General features: G+C 40.1%; 1 protein-coding gene across 2 annotated transcripts in view; it reads left to right on the top strand.

The window, feature by feature from the left end:
* The first annotated feature begins 6,114 nt into the window (after positions 1-6,114).
* Positions 6,115-23,716, top strand: part of SDK1 (sidekick cell adhesion molecule 1) — a 662,005-nt gene continuing 644,403 nt past the window's right edge. For both annotated transcript variants that reach the window (XM_075069178.1, XM_032767751.2), the window contains exon 1: positions 6,115-7,540. In XM_075069178.1, coding sequence (XP_074925279.1) covers positions 7,066-7,540 — 475 coding nt within the window. In that variant the 5' untranslated portion in view covers positions 6,115-7,065. The remainder of the gene's footprint in view (positions 7,541-23,716) is intronic.

The raw sequence follows: 23,716 nt of genomic DNA, 5'->3' as shown, positions 1-23,716 counted from the left end.
TGTCCAGACCAACTGGTGTTTGAAGACTGCAGACTTGTTAAAATAAGATCTCTCTCTACATTTTATCCAAACTCGTCTGGAGTAAAATCATTACAGCTCCTGTGGTCTTCCTCCTGGAGGCTCTAAGAATGTTTTCAAACATCTACATTTCAAAAACGCAGAACCTGTTGTCCTGATCCTTTATGTTACTCCGCTATCTCTCTACTCCATAAAACACAGCAGGGAAACGTGGCCAGGTCATTGTAAATTTCTTCTGACAGTAAAATGGGATGGCCTTGTGTTACATTGGCATAATGCAGAAGATGGAGGTAACTCAGAAGCTACACTTACCCTTTTCTAGAGACTGTACAGATACTGTCCAAATCTGCTCATTGGCTTTTGAATATATTAAACACAGCTATGTTAAGCACTATGAGGATAGGTCTTAAACTCATAAAAGCCATGAAACGTGGAGTTCAGTCAGTCTGCTCACTCTGCCCTTAACTCTTACCGCTGTGCCTTAGTATTGTCGCTCTACTGTTCTCAGATTCCTATATATTGGCACAATGGTACTATGAAGTAAGTGAAAAACTTTTAACTCTGAAGTTGCTGGCATTTTTGAACTTAGGTTCAAATGCCATCTAGCGTCTGAGCCTATCTTCTATGTTTAACTGCTTTTTAGTAAATTAAAACCAAACAGAAAAAAAACACAAGACTGTTACTGTGTTTGTGTAAGAGGCATTATAACTCATATCATATTAAGTTATTTAACCCCTCAGAATTCTATCTGAATTCTTATTGTTATTCCTGAGCTGTCTTCTTTGCAGAAGACACTTCCAGAAGTGTGATGAGGTCATTGTATAATGCTTCTCATGGGATTCCAAGCTATGTAATGTGATATTTTTTATTCTCCTCCAATCTTTATTATTGATGTAGGAGCAGATTTATACCATTAAAGCAGAGCAGCTGGCCAGTGACCCTTGGGACTACCCCCTTGTTTAGGAAGATTTCAGACCCTCCAATAGTTTACTATACTCAGACTGATTTATTGGTTTGCAAAGCCATCCTGTTCTTAAAACAAGTTATTTTTCAATCACATATCTGTTGTTTTCTAAAGCTTTGTCTCTCGGGAAGACAGGAAGAGTATTCATAGTAGTATAAAATCTTTTGGAACAACTATATAGTTAAGTTAATGCAATTGTTTTTCCTAGTGATGAATTTGCACTGTAATTTTAGATTAAAGCAAAATCCAAGTCTAAGAATAAACTCCAGGACTCAGGAAGCTTGGAATTCTTATTGTCACCACTGCACAGACACACGTTGTATACACAGAAGGGTTCTCTACATCAGAAACTTGAATTGCTCTATAGTTTAGCAGCTTATTCAAGATGGAGCAAGGAAGACCTGGATGAAGATCATAGAGCAAGATATGATGCTCAAGTACAAGAGAATAAATAGTGTTCTTGAGAGTCTGAATATTAACACCTATGCTGATGCCACTTCTTTGTTCTATGGTATTACCTATCAATGTAGAAGTGTCTTTCCTCTTATCTTTCAAAGCTATTGCTGTTTTTTTCTTTACCAACTATATTTTCTGAGCACAGTAAAACAACTAAGAAAACATCTTGGTGGAAAATACTATATGCTGGTGTCAAATTAGTCAGAAATGCCTTTTCTAGAAGAATGTATGAAAGACAAAATGACTAAGTTTACTTACAGACTAACATAAGCAACCAAATCAGTGATTTCCTGGCTGGAAAACTAGAATTTGGTGTGATTTGCAACCTTGCAATTCAGTATTATCCATCAGTGAATGGGATAGCTTTAGGAAAGTAAGATAGGGTACATTTCTTGAAAACAAATATAATCAGGCATATTTGAGATACTCTCTCCACAGGAGTCTGACTGGCTGACAAAAGTCACAACTGTAGCAGTATTCGGTATAATTATATGAGTCAGGACAAATTAACCATTTGTGACAAAATTATAACATTTTTGTTAATGTCAGAAGTAAAATTACAACAAATACACTCAAGCCATATGAGTAACAAAGATTCAAGTTGTCAATTTGTTGCATGGCAATTTGTTTCCCTCTTTTCTTTCCCACCAAACCAAGAACTGTGTTGTTTATCTTTAGCTAGTTTCCTCTATAGCATGGTTTTATGATCCTTCTTTTTTAGCTTAAGAGCTGTCCTCAGAGAGCTGGCATCTCTTGGGGTAGGTGAGTTTTCTACTCCTTCCTCCACCTGTTCTCTGTCCTCTGTTCCTAATGTTTCTCTATGCTTTCATCACGTATATAAATAAAATAATACAATATTCTACAATGATGTTACAAAACTACATAGCTTACAGTATAATTGGTATCATGTTTGCATTTTAGTCATTTTTAAATTACAGGAACTGCCCCATATTTATCATATTTTCTCCACCATCTGCCTGTCTTTTTTACACCATTGGCTCCATCTCCTTGTCTTCTATGCTTCCCCCTCCACTCCCCCACTGGTTTGCCTTCATAGGTCTCTAATAGTTGTCTTGGTTTTACATGGGAGAGCTGTTCTACTGCCTTTCCTGCCACTGGTTCAGCACTTAGCTCCTCACTCATAATGTGCATTAGGGAGAGTGGAGAGCAACTGTGGAACAGCATCATGGAAACAGCAAAAGCAATATTACCAACATCCAGGCAGCCATCTCACATTGCAACACCTAAAAAAGAACAAAAAACTTCTCCAAAACAACAGAGCTGCATTTTAGAGACATAGGTCTTGTGTTTAAGGCCAAAAATGGTACAGTATTGTCTTCAATTGTCTTAGCTTAATACAATTTAAAAGCACTTGTTAAGATGTAGGCTAACATCTTTGAAGTCAGGCTGGTGTGTAGTAGCCTAAGTTCCACCTAGCCCAGCTAGCAGGTCTCCAAACATGTTATTCTGTGTCTCAGCAAACCAGATAAGAGGGCCGTTCAATTGCATTAAGCTAACATGATGGAAGAAAATACCATTTTTGCCCTTCAGGAGACTAAAGGCACTTTACCAGGTCAAAATAAAGTAATCATACACACACGGCCTCCCTACTGAAAATACACAGGGGAATAATTTTAAAGAGGCATTATCAGGTTGAAGAGATTTTTTAAAAAAAAGCAGGTGTCTTTATTTGTTACTAAATATTAAAATTAAAATGTTTTAAAACTGATTTACTTTTATTTAGATGGTGTATTTTTTTTTTAATTTCACTCAACTTCATAGGCTTGGATGATGAAAATTGAGTATAATTTAGTTTAATTTTCCTATTTTTATACACCAGCACAATCCTGTGGGTTTGAGATGTCTATAAATGAATTTTCCTTGGAATGAAACAACATGGCTTCAGTGAAAACAAAATAATGGAAACAAACATATTACTGCTAGGTTTTCTATAACTCATCTTTTATAAAGCCTTAATTTGGGGCCTAAACTGCCTGATGATTATTTTAACAACTGCTACTTCTTCAATACTGATAACCACCTTCAACTTCACTATAAACTTAAATATAGAGTACCTGAGCCATTCTTCCTACATGCAGGGATGTCATTTCAGGAAAAAAAAAAAGAATTAGGGTGTGTAGCAAAGTTGCATCAGCATACAAAATATTATATACCATATTATATCCTCCACAGTCCAGGAGGGGAACCAGAAAGTGGAGCATATACACCTCTGTCAGGGGGCAGCTGCCCTATAGTAAATGACACCCACTGATTTCAAACTGACCTTAAAATCTGAAACTGAACTTCCAAACTTGTCAGGCAGATCTACAGCCATAATACTGCTTTGTGGTAATTAAAAACCCAATTAAGTGTGTTATGCATTTCCAGTTAGGGTAAATTAGACCTCCATCCCACCTTCAAACAACTAGTTTTAAAATAGTTTCTCCCCATTGCAGTGAATTGTTGATAGCTCAACAAAAATTATAAAAACAGTTGTACCCCTGAGACCAGTTCTCTACACAGTTTAAAACAGACTTGGCTCAGCTTATAGTATAGTGTACTGAAAACAGACCTTAGGGATGGATAAGTATAAGAGTGGAGCCCTGAGTTCTATAATTATTCACCTGCTTCATAGCAGCCAGGGAAAATGTACTGGGATAGAGTGCATCATGCATCTGGTTGTTAATAAGGCTGGGGCTGAAATACAGCTTGTTTTTTTAGTTACTAGGGAGAGGTTACAGAGCATTGGGGTAGCCTAGATCTCCTGTTAGCGGATATGCAACACAGTGGGATATTGATATCACTGAGATGTTAGATACTGAAGTGGAAAGGGTTCATCTGTAGGGGGAGAGGCATACTATGCACTAATTCAATGATGGAAACAAACTGGGGAAAAGCTAGGATATATAATGCATCTATTAGATAATAAGGGGAAAGAGCAAAAGAATGCGCAGGGCACTAGATATCATGAGGCTGATACTGACTTGGGGGCATTATAGCCACCCATTAGTTACTGAACAAGTAAAAACGTGCACAGGTGACTATTAGATTTCAAAGAACCTCTTACACATTAGGGAGTGGAAGGGCTACAGATATGTTGCACTTGTTGGATACTATGTGGGAAGGACATTGCACAGGTGTGGGGCTGGTAGCTATCATGCTCGTTTGTGAGGTGAGGTAGGAGACTCTCTTTTTTATTATGCAAGAAAACAGGGCAACGTGGAAAAAGAACTGGCTTAATTTAAATGCCTCTGATTTCTTTGCCAAAGCTTCATGCCCTTCCTTAATACAGAAACATCTTACATTTGACGTGACAGTTTACTGTGTTCGCCTGGTGAATTCAACGCAATAGCTATCTTGCCACGATATTACAAAAAAAAAAAACTTGGGCGCAAACCTAGTTTAAACATTTGCTGGTATATCAAAAAACAAAGCTCAAGAACTTTGCAGCGCTGTTAGCCCTTGCAAGCTGAGCTACAGCTCCACACAAAGAGAGAAGCGGGAGGGCGTTAATTTGTACCTCTAGGCTCCCTGGCTTTCGTCAAATCCCTCTTTTTGCTCGTTGCTGCCAAAAATTAATAGCTGCAGGGGATGCACAGAGAAAGATTCTTGGCCGGCAGCTACAGCAGTCGCACCCATTCTTTGCTGGGCATGCCTGCCCTTCCACCCTTCCTGCTGCACAGGCCGGCTTGCAAACCTAGGGGGCGTAGCGAACGCGAGGACCAGGGCCAACGTTCCACCGGGCTAGCGCGCGCGGCCGTTAAAGAACGCCCCAGCCCTCCCCCTCTCTTTTCCCTCTCCCCCCACACGTCTTCTGTCCAATCAGTCGCCTGGCTGGAGGCGGTGCCTCGGAAAGGGTCGGGGGGAGGGAGGGAACAGAACGGGTGGTATGGAAGGTTGGGGCGGCGAGCGTTCGATGCGGCTGCTGGCAGGTCCCGCGCTCCTTGCCAGCTAATGTGTGAGGGGGAGGGAGCTGGGCTCTCTCCTCCTACCCCCCACCCCGAGCGCCTGTACAGAACGGGCGGGCAAACCTGTGTGAATACACCCAACCCTCGCACATCGTCTGCCTCTTACAGCGCCCCCCATTCCCCCAGTTCTCTCGCAGCAGCTTTGCTTGGCCCCGGGAGGGATGTTTCTCCCCACAGCCCCAGCCCTCCTAGGTGTAGGTCAGGGGATGAGGGGGAATGGGCCGGGAGGGCTGTGTGTGGGTCAGGCAGGGGCAGTGGGGAGATGGGGGTATTTATGGTTGGATGGGGAGGGGAGGAGAGAGGGGAAGTGAATGTGGATTGAGTAGCGGGGTGGGAGAGGAGGGAGGGAGGCGATGGGGTAGGGGACACGAGATGAGTGTCTGGACTCAGTAAAGTGGGGGTGGGGTTGTGAAGTATGGGCGATCGGGGTAGGGTTGAATACCAGGTGATACAGAGCGAGAGGTGAGGAAAGTTCAGGCTCAGTCTTGTGGCGGGCAAGGGAGGGAGCTGGCAGGATTTTTGTTTGATCTGTTTCCCTCCTTGGTGATTTGTTTTACTTTTGGTTCTGATTCGCTTTTTCCTATTTGTATTTTAACAATCAGGACAAAAACTGAGGAGGAAAAACCTCTGAAAAACTTTCCCCCGTTCTCTTTAAGGGGCGGGGGGAGCAATTCCCGCTGTTTCTTCAAATGTTAAACCTTTAGCGTTTACTTTGTTTTGTTTTATTATGTAGGGGTTTATTGCTGCTCCGATAGAGCTTTTCCTCTTGTGTTTGCAGCTTCTCTGAGGGAGAGACACACAGGAAGAACCAGGAGCCCTGAACTGCACAAACAAGGAACGTAGGAGGAGTCCATATAAGCAAAGGAACTGGAAGGATTTCACCTTGTTGCTGCTTGTTTCAGGCGATTTTCCGTCCTCCTCCTTGAAACGCCCCAGCAGAGGGTTTCTTTGTTGCTTTCGCTACCGACCAGAAGCAAATTCTTTGCATGTTTTTGGAGGTGTTTTTTACTGCGGTTCCCTTGCAAGAAACAGACCAGCACCTTCCTGCTAGGAGGAAAATCTGATCAACTGAGGTTTCCCCCACCTCCGGCTGAGTGTGAGAGTTCGAGTGACACCCCTACTGGCCTGTAGCTGACTTCAAATCTAACTGGAATCACAGCTAGGGCTGCTAAATCTACCTGGTCAAGGACCCTTCAAACCCTCATATTGATGACAGATTTGTAGCCAAAGGAAAATCGGATCAATATAATTGTGGAGCTCTGGGGGGTTATCTTGAGACTACTCTGTCTGCATGACTAATCTTGAAATTGTCTGAAATAAATCTTTAGTTCAAGGAGTAGTAGGATATTTCCCCTTGGTTTTAGGTTTATTTTCTACTCATACAAGCATTTAACATTTCTGTAGCAGGGGTTTAACGGGGCATGGGACACATACGGAAAACTAACCTGCTCCATAACAATCACAAGTGGGAATAGTTTCCGTCATCTTTGCGGTATGAAAGGTGCTCTCTGGATTTTCTGCTGGTGGCTCTCTAAATGGATCAATCTCTCTCTGGTTTTGCTAGCGATGTGATGAAGGATCCAGATTTATTGGAATACCAACGCCAATAAATTTACTCTCTCAGCGTTGAAGGGATTGGCTGTGACAGTGCAAAGAAACATGTGTTTCACATTTCTGCCTTGTTGTTTTGGTGCAATCAATACCTCCACAAGATACAACGATTTAGATGGCGATTATAACACAGTCATGCACACGGCGTGCTGCCTTCGGGTTGCATGCAAAGTGAGCACAAATCACCGAGTCCTCCGCTCCTGTAAACCGGGGGTTTCTGTTCCCCCCAGACTTCAGGATGAAGGCAAAGGGCGATGTCCTCAACCCACCAAAGAGAAACCGGCCTCGGGGTGTGGAGTGATCAACGGCCAAAGAGCTGAGAAAAGTGTCTTCAGGCAGTCGGATCGACTAGGGATCCGTGAAGAAATAATAGTTGGAAGAAAGGTGGATCGAGAAATTATTGCACGAAGGAATAGCTGGAGAGACCGGACGATGATAAAGTTAAACTTCTGTTTCTTCTTCTGTCGCGGATGGTGGGCGTTTCTGTTGATTCAGCTCCACATGTTGCAAGCACTGGCACAAGGTAGGGCTCAGAGACATTTTTGTTTAGAGAAATGCTGCATCTGCCTTTTAAGACGTAGAAATCCTGTTCTGGCATGGATATAGTCCTTTGCTTTAATCCCATAGAGAACAAACTTCAGAAACCGTAATTAACAATGTATTTAATATATAAATGGTATTTTATTTATAAACAGCCCATTCTTTATAGGAACAAGCGTTTACCCCTTTACCTAATTCTCTTAGCTTTCAATCCCGTTTCGACCCCCAATAGCTATATCGGGACCTCGCTGTTAATCCTCACACAACCTTTCCTTTTTATTTAATTGGAGATAAGCATACATTTCTGTTATCTCTTAGGCAGCAGAAGAGTTAACTTCTGTGTGAGTTTAAAAAAAAAATCATTGTGCACCGACATAAGCTGTCAAGAGAAACGGACTCATAAATTCACCGACTAGAACTAAATCGGACATGTAAACACATTTTAAAAAAAATAGTAGTACCAGTGTATGTGAACTTCGAGTCGAGTCTTGTTCATTCCTTAGATTGTTTAAAAAAAAATAAGTGACACAGAACTGCGATTGATTCGTATCTGAGTATTTTCAAATCAGAGATCCTAGCGGTTAAATGAGTCTCCTGTAAGCGAAAGGTCACAGTACACCAATCGATTTCAAATATCAAGTGGCAATCACTTTCCATCCAAATTTACCTCTTTAAAAAAATAGCCAAATGCAGGGTAATTCTTAATAATCCTTTGAAAGAGTAAACAATAAGTGGTAGGCTATAGCATTATGGTTGGCTGAGCAAAATGACATGCTGAACAAATGCAGCTTTCACTTTCTTTGCTGTTTTGTGTTTTATTGCTGAGTGTATTGTGTGTGCTCCACTAGTGTGTTCATTTCTATAGTGTGGGATGACGAGTCAGCAATTAAAACTCAGAAATTAATAATCTCATAAAAGGGGGAATGAGTTCTGCAAACATCTTTAAAATAAAGTATCCTCTATGTTTTGCTTAACCCTGTATTTAATAGATGTTTACCAACTTCATTTTTAAAGTGTAAACAGTATATCCTGATTTTGTCAACTAGCCTTTTACAAATAAAATGAATGCATCAGTTTGCTTATCTTTGAACTGTTGGTGTGTTTGTGTGGATGCTCACTAGCTCTTCAGTTTTTGTACATAGAGGAGAACTCTACAGCTGAAGTTTAATAACTGGATAGTCTGTATGTTGAGGGAGAGGGCTATGAAACCAAGTCTGCTGTAATCTGTCTACTCAGCCTTTACTATTGCACCCTTTCAAACATTTTCAGCTGCGGAGTATGGAGTAGTTCTAATCCACTGTTTAATAGCGAACTCCATCCTCATAAATCTGTCTCTTTTTCAAAGTTTTGTTTATGCTGTCATTCCTATTCCCAAACTACTTGTGCTGAGGCCTGCAAACCTTAACAGAGGCTATTGTTATAGTAAAACAGAATGTACTTACATCTAGTTAATGTAATCCTCTGCAAATTATAATTCACATTTCTTCTCTTTTTCTGTATCCTTGATTGGCATCTACCAATATGACCTTTTATTTTGAAAGGCAGATATTTTAAAATGTCTGTTTAAATTGGACTTCTTGAGATTAGCAGTGGAGCCAGTTTTACATGTAGATCCCTGAATCAATTAAATTGACTCATTAAAAAATATTTTCTGTGAATAGTAAAAGTAACCTTCATCTTGCAATAAAAACTATGCACATACATTTGTGTAGTACTTAATATACTGAAACAATATTTCTTTTAGTGCCGTATTTCAGAGCTTACTAAGCACATTAAAATACATCTTTATTGAATTTGTTTGGGATTTGTACAAAATCTAGTGTTACAAACTATCCTAAACTTTAAAAAAGTTATAACACAATCAGTTCATTAAATGCATAGGCAAAGCAATAATTAGACAAGCAATAGGCCTGCAAGGGGGCAGAAAGATAAAGTACTTTCTTCTTCAGTAGAAAAGCACTTGTGCAACTACATGCGGATGGGGTTTTGTAACTATTAGTCAATGAAGTATGAACAATTCATTCAATGAGGTACCAACAAAGGGTGGGCTTCAGGAAGGACCCTGGGCATTGCAATGCTGAGTGTCCAGGCCCCTTATTTTTAGATGCCAAGAAAATAACAACACTACTGTGATCCACAAAGCTGAGTTAGGTGCCTTGGTTCCCTGTACAGTAAAATGGGGAGAGATAAGCACCTTAGAATGCAATCCACAAAAGCCAGCATGCCAGACAGGGACCTGCTTAGAGTAGCCAATGGGAGATGGTGGTGAGAGTGGTGTGTGCTGAGTCCCATCCTTCTGTTGGAGATAGGTGCTTGAGTCTGGGCTGCTTAGCAATCCATGAATTGGAATCAGGCTTCTAAGGTGATTCTTGTGAAAATGAGTTGAGTACCAGCCTCACGCCATACAAGATGGCTGGAGGAGGAGGTGCGGCCGGTGCTGCCATTCTTCTTATAACTTTTAGCCCATAGTTAGAGCACTCATCTGGGATGCAGGAGATCCATGTTACGTTCCTCCCTCTCTGCCAAAGGGGAAGAAAAGATGTGAACAGGGGCCTCATCGCTCAGGAGAGTGCTCTAACCACTGAGCTATGGGATATTCTGATGTAGGGCTCCCTCAGTGTCTCCTGCTAAAGCTGTTTCAGTAGGGATGAATTATGATGCAGGGGGACTGGACCTAGGGTCACCCCCATTCCAGATGAGTGTCCTAATCACTGGACTACCGAATCCATCTCAGATTCTCTTTCTCTCTCTGGCTCAGTGACTATTGAGGCATTTATTTACAGTGGAACCGTCATTGGGCCAAAGAGAGAGAGAGTGTGTGAGAATGATTCTATAGTCCAGTGGTTAGGGCACCCATCTGGGTGCTGAGCAACCCTTTGTCTAGTCCCCATGCTCTGATCACTCTTGTTATTTAGCCACAGTGGGACAGCTTCAACAGGACAGACTGAGGAAGCCCCAGATTGGTATATCCCATTGCCCACAGTAGTAGTCCCTTTAAAATGTGATGTAATAAGAAACAGTACCAGTCTTAATGCAATGCACTTCAAACAGGTTGCCATAAATTTTAAATTCAGTGACAGGTTGCTGTTCTCAATGCTTTCTGAATTGTATGATATATCCATCATTTTTACATCAAATTGAAAATTCACATTGTAGAAGATATAGGTCAGTTTATGACAAAAGCTCATGTATCTTGAAAATGAAAGTTCTGGTACAGCTACACAGGGTTTCTAATGGGATGATGAGTTGGTCATATGGACAAGAGTATTACATGGCCCTCTAATCTTTTTATCTGATCAGAATAAAAGACAACATTCTAAATGTGAAGCCTATGGCTGTTAGGATTTGAAGTCTTCACAAATGACTGTTCCAGCACTTTGAAAATTGAACCAGGTACATTGAAATAGACTATCAGTTTGGTTCCCAATAAATTGAATGTAAAAGATCGAGACTAAGTATTTAATATTTTCAAATAAACAATAAAGTATTTTTGTGGTTGTAACTAGTTAAAGTACTGGCCACAACTGGATGATCTATATACAACAAAGGATTCAGAGATGAGACATACAAATAGAACATTTTGGCAATACGCTTTGCTCAAAGTTTTCATTGCAATTTTCTTAGGCTGTGTTAGAGGAGGTGTAAGCATTTATATTCATTAGCTGTTCAACCTTCATTGATAGCTAACTGTGATACTGGCTTATTGTGGTGTATTTTTATTTTAAAATGAATCCAGTGCTTATGAAAGATACAAGGACTGAAAGTACTGGAAAGTGAAGTCTTCCCTTCAACTTGCAGTATTAGTGCAAGCCTTCCTACGCTGGTTCACTAGTGAGCTTGAATTTGTTTGGATAGACAAGGATGAGAGGGTAATTTAAAATTTCTGTACCTATTCAGTCCTTGGTCTTTCTGCTGAGCCTGCCAACCATAATGCTTGTGGTGGTTTTTGACAGGTTTGCCCATTAGGAATGAACTAGTTAGCACCAAATTATCATAGGCCATAAAATAGCCATAAGAAAGTCATTTGTAACCACTGTTAGTCACTGTTTAGGAATTTCAGGTTCAGATCAGCAGATAAATGATGAAAGGCTTCAGATTACATTAACAACCTCCTAAATTAACTAGTGCTGCTGCAAGTAGCTACTGTATTTAAAACAAAGGTCCTGATCCAGCAAATTACTCTGCTTGGGTGGATCCTTGTGACTGTGCAGAGCCCCACTGATTGAACAGAGCTCATTACAGGATTTTGCTATTAGAGTTTAATAGTGACATGTCTACTAGAGGATTTGAATTACTGTTTGTTTAAATATGTTGGAAGTTGCTAAAGGCTGAGATACATTTGGGGTGTGACTTTAAATACTAATAACAAATGATCTCACTTTTTATTAAGGATTGAATGAATACTTTTTAAAATTTGACTGTAACTGGGGCAATTTTGAAAAAAATAAAACCACTGCAAAGCTCTAAGCATCTTTTAACAAGAAAAACAGTATCTTAATTTTTAAGGAAAGAGAAGCTTGTCTGATTCTTAGTTTAACAGAGAGGAAAGTGTAATTTTTCATGCCACTTGATCACATTTATAATTTAAAATTGTATAAGAAGCTGAATCCTTATTTAAAGTGGCATTAATATCCATTATGCTTTTGATAGAACCAGTGAAATGGATGGTTGAGGAATGTATTTTCATGGGGTATGGTTTTTGTTAATGCCGCTTTGTAATCTGGTGGGATTTGTAAACGTGTTAAGTGCAAGAAACTTGTGAAATAAATTGTACACTGCATTTGATACAAAAAGTGGATGAGGAACTTGCAAAGGATACTTAACAAATTATGTTAAGAGATAAATAGTTGTTGTGTAAGGAGAAAGACAGGCACGCAGATGAGAGGATGAACTTATTGGAGAGCAGAAGGTACGGCAAGTTAAATGTTAGGAGAGGTATTTTTAGTCTTATAACAGCCTTATGCCATTTGTCAGAGGGCCATCAGATCACAATACGTTTTCCTTCTGTGTTCCCTTTTCTTAATATAGCATTTATGTTAGTTTTCAAATGTGTGAATTCCTCTTCCTGTGCATTTAAATAGATTTATTAAAATGGATTCATTTGTATACTTTGCTAAAAAACTTAAATCTAATATTCTAAGCATCATACATATTTGCTAATTTATTCATATTTTGAGTAAAGTGCCGCAGACAAATTAATGAGAGAAGACCTTAACGGTAGTGTGAGGGAGGATGAAGAGAGTGTATGTAAGCCACACGATAGATATTGGTCTTGTTGCTCAGTGCACTACTGGAAGGCGGATGACATAAACCATATGGAATCGTGTGATAATAGGGGTTTATACTCATGCCATTGTTCCATAAACTGCATTTATAGGGCCAGGTCATCAACCCCCACTAAAGTCAACATGCACTACTGTAGTGGTGCAAAGTGACTGTGAAGATGTCCTAAAGGAGAAGCTGAGGATTCGTACATTTTTAGGATAATTGTCAGATGTCTCTTGTATCGTCATCAGTGCAGAGGGCATGGTAGGTCCAGCAAAGGGCATGAGAGAGTAGAGTATGATGCTCTTGACTGCTCTCGGACCACTGGAAAATAGGGGACTGTTCTAGCTGGTGTAAGTTCAAACAGTCTTATGGTCTGATTCACCTCTGCGTTACCGTTTTATGCTGACGTCACCGGTTTCAGTGAAGTTCAGTTACAGTGGTGTAAAACTGGAGTGATGCAGTATTGAATCAAATTCTTTAGGAAAGTTTGAACCAAATGTGTTCAGATGACTTTGTGATAAGAATGTTGAAAAAAAACCCAAATGTTTTTTGCTTTAAAATGCCCTATTTAATGAACTTATCATAAAACTTCAAATTCAACATACAAGAAAATTATTCCTCTTGTTTTCCCTTCCTCACCTAGTGATGATATTCAAAGGAAACCAGCAAGGCTGGTGGCTTTTCTTCTTAACCAAACACCTACTGTAAGATTTTGGGAATCGACTGTGAAGTTAGTTTTGGGGGTTCCCCAAACCATATCACGCAACTGCCTCACAAAGTTGTGATGTCTGCATCTTCATATCATGCCATTGCTTCAGTGTCTGATGGTTCTGCCTTGTTTTTTTTCTTTCCCTTGTGCACTGAGTAGTTGGGACTGTTGATGGTAGTGGGGGAGGGGGAAAGGTGGAAGGGGAAAGGTGGAAGTGTCTCCCCTTGCATCAGATGCATTCATGTGAGTAAAATTCTTCACTGGTCTTCCCCAAGTTGTACTGGAAGCTGCTCAACTGAAGAGAAGGAATTTGCAAAAATCCAAATATCCTCACGGTTTTGTTTTTACTGGTATGGCAGACACACAACATAACTGAGAACCCACATCCACAGGCTTCTTGGGCCCCATAGGCTAGCGTTTGGAGGTTCTGTTAAGGACTGTGACTAACTCACAAGTTTCAGCAATAATCTGATAAATGTTTGCTTACATTTGAGGATTGGGTGACAAAAAACTCTAGAAACTTAAAAAAAAAAAATCTGATCTTGTTACAAAACAACGAAAGTGTTCCAAAATTAGGGGAAACTCATGACTTCAAGCTGCTTGAGCTTTTGTGGCTGTCAGTTTTTCAAATGTTGCCATTCTTAGGAGTGCATTTCTAGAACACATGTTCTGATCAAATGTGGGAGGAGTTTAATGCATTTGGCAGTTTTGTATTTCAGCTATAGCTAAAATATAAACTGACTATATTGTAGTTTTAGACCCTACTCCTGTAATGACCTTTGTGCCAGGGCCGGCTTTAGGAAGTGCGGGGCCCAATTCGAAAAGTTTCGATGGGGCCCCGGCAGGGATGACTTAAAAGAAAATGAAAAAAACCCCACACATGTAAAACACATGGGGCTTGTACTCACTGGGCGGTGCTCCGAGTCTTCGGCAGCACTTTGGCGGTGGGTCCTTCACTCGCTTTAGGTCTTCAGCGGCACTGAAGGACCTGCTGCCGAAGTGCCACCAAAGACCCAGAGCAAGCGAAGGACCCGCTGCTGAAGTGATGCTGAAGACCCGGAGCACCGCTGATCATATTGGTCCCTTCTGACCTTAAAGTCTATGAGTGAGTAAAAAACTAAAAAGATGCCTCTAGCCAGGGAAGAGATTCTCTCAGGGAAGAATGCGGGGCCCTCTGAGGCGCGGGGCCCGATTCGGGGGAATTGGTGGAATAGGCCTAAAGCTTGCCCTGCTTTGTGCCAATGGAGTCCCACTGAAATTAGAGATTCTATAGGGGCTCTGGTATCTGCCTAACTAGAGCTTGTTGCAAGAATGTGGAAAAATTAACTATTTCAAAATAGTTTAAGGAGCAGATTGATGCTAAGGTTGCCCATGAAACCTTAATTTGCTCCCCTAGTGTTTGCATTTTTGACAGTCTTTAGTTACATGGTCACTGTGTCGGGGTCCCTGGGGTGCAACCTGGACTGTGGGACCATTGAGCCCTCTGTCGCATCAACCTGGGCTGCCTCTCACACTGTGTTGCTGTTGGCAAGCTACAGATCTCTGGCAGGTACTGCACTTACACAGAAAGAGACACACCCAACTGAGTTACATGAATGATCTCTCTGCCATTCATGAACCAACAATAGAGAGGATCCAGCCAATTGCCCCTTGCTCCTGTTCCTTGCATTCCAGAACTGTACCTTCTTGCACTGGTCAGAAACATGGCCCCTATACTATCCTGCACTGGTCAGAAACATGGCCAGTGTAAGTTCATTACCCAGTCTACTCCTCCTTGATGTGGAGAGGACACACCAGCCTTTGTAAACTGAGCTGAGATTTGCAAGCACTTCAACCAAAACAAACTGTTTTAGATATAATATAAAATACATTTATTTATATGTAGATAAATATAAAAACAGATTTGTTAACTACAGAAAGATTTTAAGTGATAAGGAGCAAGCCTAAAGATCACAGTTGGTTACTTAAGAAATAAAAATAAATCCGCAGTATAAGTTTTACAAACTATATAGGATTTGAATCAAGCAATGTCTCACCCTGACAGATGGTACAATCAGGTCACAGATCCTCAATGTATAGGCTGGAGCTGCCTTCCAGCCCAGGACCACCTTCCCCCAGTTCAAAGTCTTTATTCTTCAGATGTGTTTCTTTCCAGGTGTTGAGTTGTGCGGTAAACTAAGGCCAAGGATGATGTCCATTCCTCGCTTTTATAGTTTCTTCCAGCTTGTTGGAAAGATCTTTTGCTATGACATGAGTCAAACAGTGTCCATTGTATATATGCTCCTTCTGAGACGTCTCCTTTCTATACAGTTTCTGGGATGGTGGATTCTTTCCTTGATGTGTGTTAATGAGTCATTAACTGCTGTCTGGTTACTCCATTGTTGTACCTGAAAGGTTGATTGTGGGTATTCCCAACCTCACAACATATTTCAGTAACAAACACATAACAAAACTTCATAACTTCAAATACAATGATAGCACATACAGTCCAACGGAATATTAATGTTCACCATATGAGGACTTTTAAAATGATACCTCACAAGGAATACTTTGTACAAAACATATCATAATTATATGACAGTGGTGAATATGGAGGTTCCAGGATGCTACTTTGAGGTTCAGAGTGTCACAGTCACATACTATTTTTCTTCCAAACAGGACTTCTGTCTCCTTTAGTGCACAGAATGGATGGTGCTCATTTAATGGGAAGCTATTCAATACACTGTTTTCTCCTCAGTGTCCAAGTGTAGCCCTATGTGTTATTTATTGCATTGTACTCAGAAAGAATTCTCTCATGGACTTTTCTGCGATATTCCTCACTATAGTATCTGAGTGCTTTACAAATATTTATTTATTTTCACAACACCCCGGTGAGGTGAGGGAATATTATCTCCATTTTATAGATGAAGAATTGAGGCAGAAAGAGATTGAGGTAAAAATTATCCACTAATTTTGGGTATTCAATTTGAGAACCAGAACCTGCTTTTTCAGACTATTTACCTTTATATACACTCCATAGATTCAAAGCGGAGCTCTCATTGACTTCAATTGTAGGTGCTCTCATCACTTTTGCAAATCAGGCCATAGGGCTTGGCTACACTTGCAGGTGTGCAGCGCTGGGAGTTACAGCTATCTTCGTATAGCTGCGTAGGAAAAGCGCTGCAGTGTGGCCACACTGACAGCTACCAGCGCTGCGGTGTGGCCACATTTGCAGTATTTGCAGCGCTGTTGGGAGTGGTGCATTATGGGCAGCTATCTCACAGAGCACCTCGTCCCATTTTGGTGCCGTGGGTTGTGGGAAGGGGACGAAAGGGTGCGGGTCATTCTGCTTCCTGTCCCAACGCCCCGTGATGCATCGCTTCACATCCCAGCAGTCCCTGTTTTTCTGTCCACGTTTGGCACCATTGTGACTCTCCCAATGGTTTCCTGCAATCCCCTGCTTCATTGACTTTATCCCTTTATAACTTCTGCAGCAAATGAAGCAGGAATCTACAGTCTCCTTCACCATGCAGTCTTGATTTATTCCTCAATGAATGAGCAGGGCCCTTATGGAAAAATTGGAATGTGATCTTGCAAATAAAGACTGTTATAATGCATATATAAAATGGAGGGCGGGGAATTAGGATTGCACAGGCAACCTTAATTCTGGTATATCCTAACTTTTTAAACACTTGATTTTGCAGTCTTAGTAATGTTGTTTTAACTTGGGTTTATGTGTTTAATTTCCTAGGTTTTTAAGAAGGCACACTGAACCCTCCCCACCAAAATTCTGTGCCACAGTGCAGGCATGTACACTCTCTTGGGGTCAGCTGTGGTGCATCTGAGGAGACCCACCTCAGTTTTCCTCCAGCCAGAGTATAAACAAATCTCAAACAAGCTTCAGATATTCTGGACCACCTTCCCCATAGAATTTATTTAACAGAAAGTCCAATACAAAGCCTCAACTTCCTGGCTGAGAGATTCAATCAGACCCAATCTGTCCCCCAGCTGAGTCCATTACTTACCTCCTCTCTGGATCTTCATCAGGTTTCTCTCCTGATTAGTTCAGGCTCCCTTGCTCTAGGAGTACAGCTTCTACTTAGTTCAAGCTCTCTAGGAGCTCCCCTTCTCAAAAACTTTCTTTCTTCTCATGGGTCTCCTCATAAGCCTTTATTTAATTAGCTTCCTTATTTAATTAAATCAGTGATACATCTTAGCAGTTAACTAGGGGATTAATTGGGTTGGCTGAATCCCCCTCTGAAGGATGTCAGAGGTGGGTATGGCTTCTGACCCTTCACAGGACCCTATGTCATTATGTCAAGTAACATCATATTGGTAGCCACATGGTTCAGCAGGATTGGAATCTTTAGATCCTCCACACAGACCTGTCACCTGAGCTAATGGAGAAACTGATAGCAGTAGGTAACTGGTGGGTTGTCATCTTCAGTATGGATCAGGACTAGCATGGTATGGGACACTTTATCAGTGGATTTCACAGATATTTGCAGATTGCAGAGGAATAGTGAGAGTCAGGAATCTTGGGTTTCATTCCAGGCCCTGGAGTGGAGTATGCTCTGGTGCACACAAACTCTTCTACCCATTTCTCCCAAGAATGGTCCCTTTTGCTCCATGTGACTCCAATTTACATATCCAGCAAGTCCCTCACGACATCTTGTTTCAGTCTCTGTTTCCCCAACTATCTCTGTCCCTGTCTCTTTGCTCAGTTGCTCCTTGTTCTCAGTTTCCTTGCCTAGACTTTCCCAGTCTCATCCTCCCGGCCAGCTCAACATCCAATCTATTTCTCCCCTAGTTTGGCCTCCATTAACCCCTCCCTGCTCACATTCCTCATCCCCACTGGCTCCTTGTCCAGTCTCAGGGTCCCATTCCCCTATCCCCTTCTTCCCTGGCGCTTCGTTCCAGTCTTCTTCCCCTGCTAGTCCCAGTTCTCCTGCCCTGCAACCTGGCTCTTCCTCAGATCTGATTTTCCTCCTTTCCTCACTTCCTTCCCCCTATTCACTGTCTTTCAGGCCCAGTCTCCTTGCCTAGCAAGTTCCAGTCTGCCTGGCTCCACCTTATCCGCCTCTCCCCTTGTCCCAATATACTCCCTCAACCTTCCACCCCCCTGCACCCCGGTCCAATGGATCTGAATCAGGCAACTTTCTGCTCTATGCTGCCTGGACCCAGCCTGGGATCACTGAGAGCACATGAGAGAGGGTATCCTAGCTCTCATTTCACATGCCCAGAAATAGAGGTTACATGGCTTGCAGCAGCCCAGAGCTGCAATGGCTGGCTGAATAATGCCCAGTGCAGATGGAATTATTGGGGAATTTAGCTGCTCAATCTCAGAAATCTCTACTATCCATGTGCAAATTGTGATGATCAAAGTCTTATAACTTGGCAAAATTTGAGCAGATTTTCATGGGGACAGTGAAAGGCACATCTCTGATACTAAGAGCATCTATCTGTTCTATTTAACATCTTTGCTCCAGGACGCTAAAGCTTTTCACAGAAAAGACTGCCAGATTTTTTTAACATGGCCAAGACACCCCCCCCCATTGTTTTCAGAAACCGCTGAAACATTTTGTCTAAAATTTTACCACCCCCACTACCCACCCCCCAAAAAAATCAGCCTGAGGCAGACAGCTAACATAGAATAGACCAGCCAGTTGGTTAAAGTTTGGCAGAGTTCTAAGCAACTGAAAAAAAGAGTGTTGGGCAACCTTCTTAACAGGGACTGCTACCAGCTCTATTTTTAATCCCAGCTATAGCTATTTTTCTTCATACAGCTAATTTTTCTTCATAATTTACAACTCTGGGATCCTTTAATCCATTGTTGAACAATTTCAACAGTGTCATTTCTATAATATTTGTTTTAGTTTGCTGTAAAAATAAGTCTTTTCCAAAAATTAAAAAAGCTGTCAAATCAAACACGGTAAACAGAATAGTTAATACAGTCCACAGATTCTGAGGAGTAGTTTTTAGATGCAGATAAATTTTATAATCTTCAAATGTGCCATTATTATTAAGGTAAAGTGACTCAGATTTTATAAGACCCAATGTATACTTTGGTTAGTATCATCTCCACTTTCTAAGTGGTTGGAAATCAATTCTTACATTGGCTGCTCAGTCATAAGAATGGAAAAGCCTATCCATGGTGTGCCATGCCCTTGAAAATTACGAACAATACATAAGAGCATAACGTAGTCTATCAGTCTGACTCCAATTGTGTGCATGAGCTACCAGAAGGCAATAGAAAAGGTTTTTAAACATATCTAGAGGTGGTCTTAGCACTTGTTGGGATAAGATTGGCTGATAGAATTAAATTGAAGAGAAAGAGAGCACTGGGAGGTGTATTTGGCCCAGGTTCACAAAGAGCTTAGATGTCTAAAGCCAAGATTTAGGTGCTACTGCGACCTACAAACCACCCTCATTCAGCTGTTATCTAAGTCTGTAGGCACTTAATCTTACTAAGCACCTACATTTTTGATGTAAAATTTCTCAAAGCATCTAAGTTTCTTCCTCTTGGCATGTGCATTGCTGCCTCAGATTGACTGTTTTAATGCTGGGTGGAAAAGGGCTTGTTTTCTTGAAGCTGGGGCAGGCTGCTCTGAAAATGGATTTGGCTTGTTTATATTGCATGTGTGTGATGGAGTCTTTTAAAAAAATATGAATACACAGATTTTTACTATAAATTTACGTCATATTTCTGAGCACTTCACATATTGTTACCAGAAACTCACAAAGGTGGTTATAAAATAAAGAGATTAAAGAAAAAGTGTTTTTATGGCATGTTATGTATAGGCAGTTTTATGTTCCCCCATCTAGTGAATTAGTCAGTTTCTTATTGTATGAGTTTTTCACTCAGTAACGGGATGGAGACAAACACTTTAAATGCAGCACAGTGTGATATTACAACTGCAAAAATGATCAGGAGTAATATCTGGAATTGCTTTTAACTAACTTTTTTTTTTAATTGACTAGATTGCCAACTTGAAATACCCCTTTAATCACTAATAAGAGAAATGTGGCCATTGACTCATATTGGTTACGTTTATAATTGTACACATTATCCCACATAAAACCCCAGAGAGTACCATGGGACTCTTGCAAAGTTTCTCCTTAGCTCTGCTGAAGCTCTTATCACTAATTAGTTCAAGCAGTTGATTTAATAGTCATTCAGTAGCACAATATACTTTCCTTCCTATGGTCATAGTGCCCTAGGGCAGTGTCTCTCAACCTTTCCAGACTACTGTACCCCTTTCAGGAATCTGATTTTTCTTGAGTACCCCAACTTTCACCTCACTTAAGAACTACTTGCTTACAAAATCAGACATAAAAATTAGGGCTACTGATTAATCACAGTTAACTCATGCGATTAACTAAAAAAATTAATAGTGATTAAAAATTAATCTAAATTAATCACAGTTTTAATCGCACTGTTAAACAATAGAATAACAATTGAAATATATTCCATATTTTTTGATGTTTTTCTACATTTTCTAATATATTGATTTCAATTACAACACAGAATACAAAGTGTATACTGCTCACTTTATATTATTTTTTATTACAAATATTTGCACTGTAAAAATGATAAAAGAAATAGTGTTTTTCAATTCACCTCATAGAAGTACTGGAGTGTAATCTCATTATCATGAAAGTGCAACTTACAAATGTCGTTTTTGTTACATAACTGCACTCATAAACAAAACAATGGAAAACTTTGGAGCCTACAAGTCTACTCAGTCCTACTTCTTGTTCAGCCAATTGCTCAGACAAACAAGTTTGTTTACATTTATGGGAGATAATACTGTCCACTTCTTATTTATTATGTAACCAGAAAGTGAGAACAGGCATTTGCATGGGACTTTTGTAGCCAGCATTGCAAGGTGTTTATGTGCCAGATATGCTAAACATATGTATGCCTCTTCATGCTTCGGCCGCCATTCCAGAGAACATCTTCCATGCTGATGACGCTTGTTAAATAAATAATGCATTAATTAAATTTGTGACTGAACGCCTTGGGGGAGAATTGTTTGTCTCCAGCTGATTTACCTGCATTCTGCCATATATTCCATGTTATAGTAGTCTTGGATGATGACTCAGCACCTGTTGTTCATTTTAAGAACACCTTCACTGCAGATTTGACAAAACGCAAAGAAAGTACCAATATGAGATTTGTAAAGATAGCTACAGCACTCTACCGAAGGTTTACAAATCTGAAGTGCTTTGAGAGGGATGACGTGTGGAAAATGCTTTCAGAAGTCTTAAAGGAGCAACACTCCAATGCTAAACAACAGAACACAAACCACCAAAACAGAAAATCAACCTTCTGCTGGTGGCATCTGACTCAGAGGATGAAAAATGAAGATAGCATCAGTTTGCAATGCTTTGGATCGTTATCGAGCAGAGCCTGTCACCAGCATGGATGCATGTCTTCTAAAATGGTGGTTGAAGCATGAAGGGACATATGAATCTTTAGCACATCTGGCATGTAAATATCGTTGACACTGGCTACAACAGTGCCACGTGAATACCTTTTTCTCACTTTCAGGTGACGTGAACAAGAAGTGGGCAGCATTATCTCCTGCAAATGTAAACAAACTTGTTTTTCTGAGCAATTGACTGAACAGAAAATAGGACTGAGTGGACTTGTAGGCTCTAAAGTTTTACACTGTTTTATTTTTGAATGCAGTTTTATTTTTTGTACATTCATGATAAAGAGATTGTACTACAGTACTTGTATTAGGTGAATTGAAAAATACTATTTATTTTGGTTTTTACAGTGCAAATATTTGTAATAAAAATAAATATAAAGTGAGCACTGTACACTTTGTATTCTGTTGTAATTGAAATCAATATATTTGAAAATGTAGAAAACATCCAAAAATATTTAAAGAAATGGTATTCTATTATTAACAGTGCGATTAATTCCACTATTAATTTTTTTAATCGCTCGACAGCCCTAATACAAATCCTAATGTGACACAGCACACTATTACTGAAAAAATGCTTACTTTCTCATTTTTACCATATCATTATGAAATAAATCAATTGGAATATAAATATTGTACTTACATTTCTGTGTATAGTATATAGAATAGTAGAAACAAGTCATTGCCTATATGAAATTTTAGTTTGTACTGACTTTGCTAGTGATTTTTATGTAGCCTGTTGAAAAACTAGGCAAATATTTAGATGAGGTGATGTACCCCCTAGGAGACTTCTGCATACCCTCAGGAGTAAATGTAGCCCTGGTTGGGAACCGCTACCCTAGGGTGCTGCCAAGCATTTCTTAAGTTGGAGGCTTGAAATATCTAGCTATGTTTATGTGTAGACACTATATTGTTAATTAATTAGTTAGCAATGTGTGTTTTATTAAATAGCTATTACAATAAAATATTTTGTCCTAAATAGAGCTTCCATAGTCTTCTGCTGATCTATGGTTTGAGCTGTCAAATGCTCCATTCTTGGAACTCTAATTGACTTCAGTGGGAATTAGTGCACAGAACCTTACAGGATTGACCCCACTGGGCTATACAATTGGGAGGGAAAGAGCTTCTCTTTTAGTGTGCTTTTTACCTTTATTTCTTAACCAATACTTTACTACATTAAAGCTCACCTTGCTATTGCAAGACCTCTCTGCATTATTATTTGGCTTCTCAGAATGGTGTTGTGTGCTGTATTTTATGTATTATGTTCTCATTTCAGAGGCATTATTTTACTCTGTTTTGCTATAAAAATAGAAAACACAGTTTAATGTTACTAGAATATTTTTCATTCCATACTTTGTGGCCAATCCTGTGGCTTACCTGTGTGTTGCCAAACAGGTACAAAAATATATTTTGCCCATGCGATTCAATGTTAACAGCCTGCTCACTAATATTTAAGTATAGGTTTAGGTTTTCAAAAGTGTGCAGTGTTTGTAAAACTCCCATTGACTTCAGTGGGAACAGAGTTAGTCCAACATTGTACTTCTGAAAATCCCACCTTTTATGTTCCACAAATGATTGTATGTGTTGATATAATGTAGTACCCTTTGGCAGTTTAGCTCTACTACAGTCTTATTTTTCAAAATTAAAATGATTGACATACAGGGTGGACATTTAACATAATTGTCATAAATAGATAGCTAAGGGTTAATGTTTCTTTTACCTGTAAAGGGTTAACAAAGGGAACCAAACACCTGACCAGAGGACCAAT

Source organism: Chelonoidis abingdonii, chromosome 9, assembly GCF_003597395.2.
Source record: "Chelonoidis abingdonii isolate Lonesome George chromosome 9, CheloAbing_2.0, whole genome shotgun sequence".
Lineage (NCBI taxonomy): Eukaryota > Metazoa > Chordata > Testudines > Testudinidae > Chelonoidis > Chelonoidis abingdonii.
The sequence above is the reverse complement of the archived record's forward strand: the minus strand, read 5'-3'. Positions and strand labels throughout refer to the sequence as shown.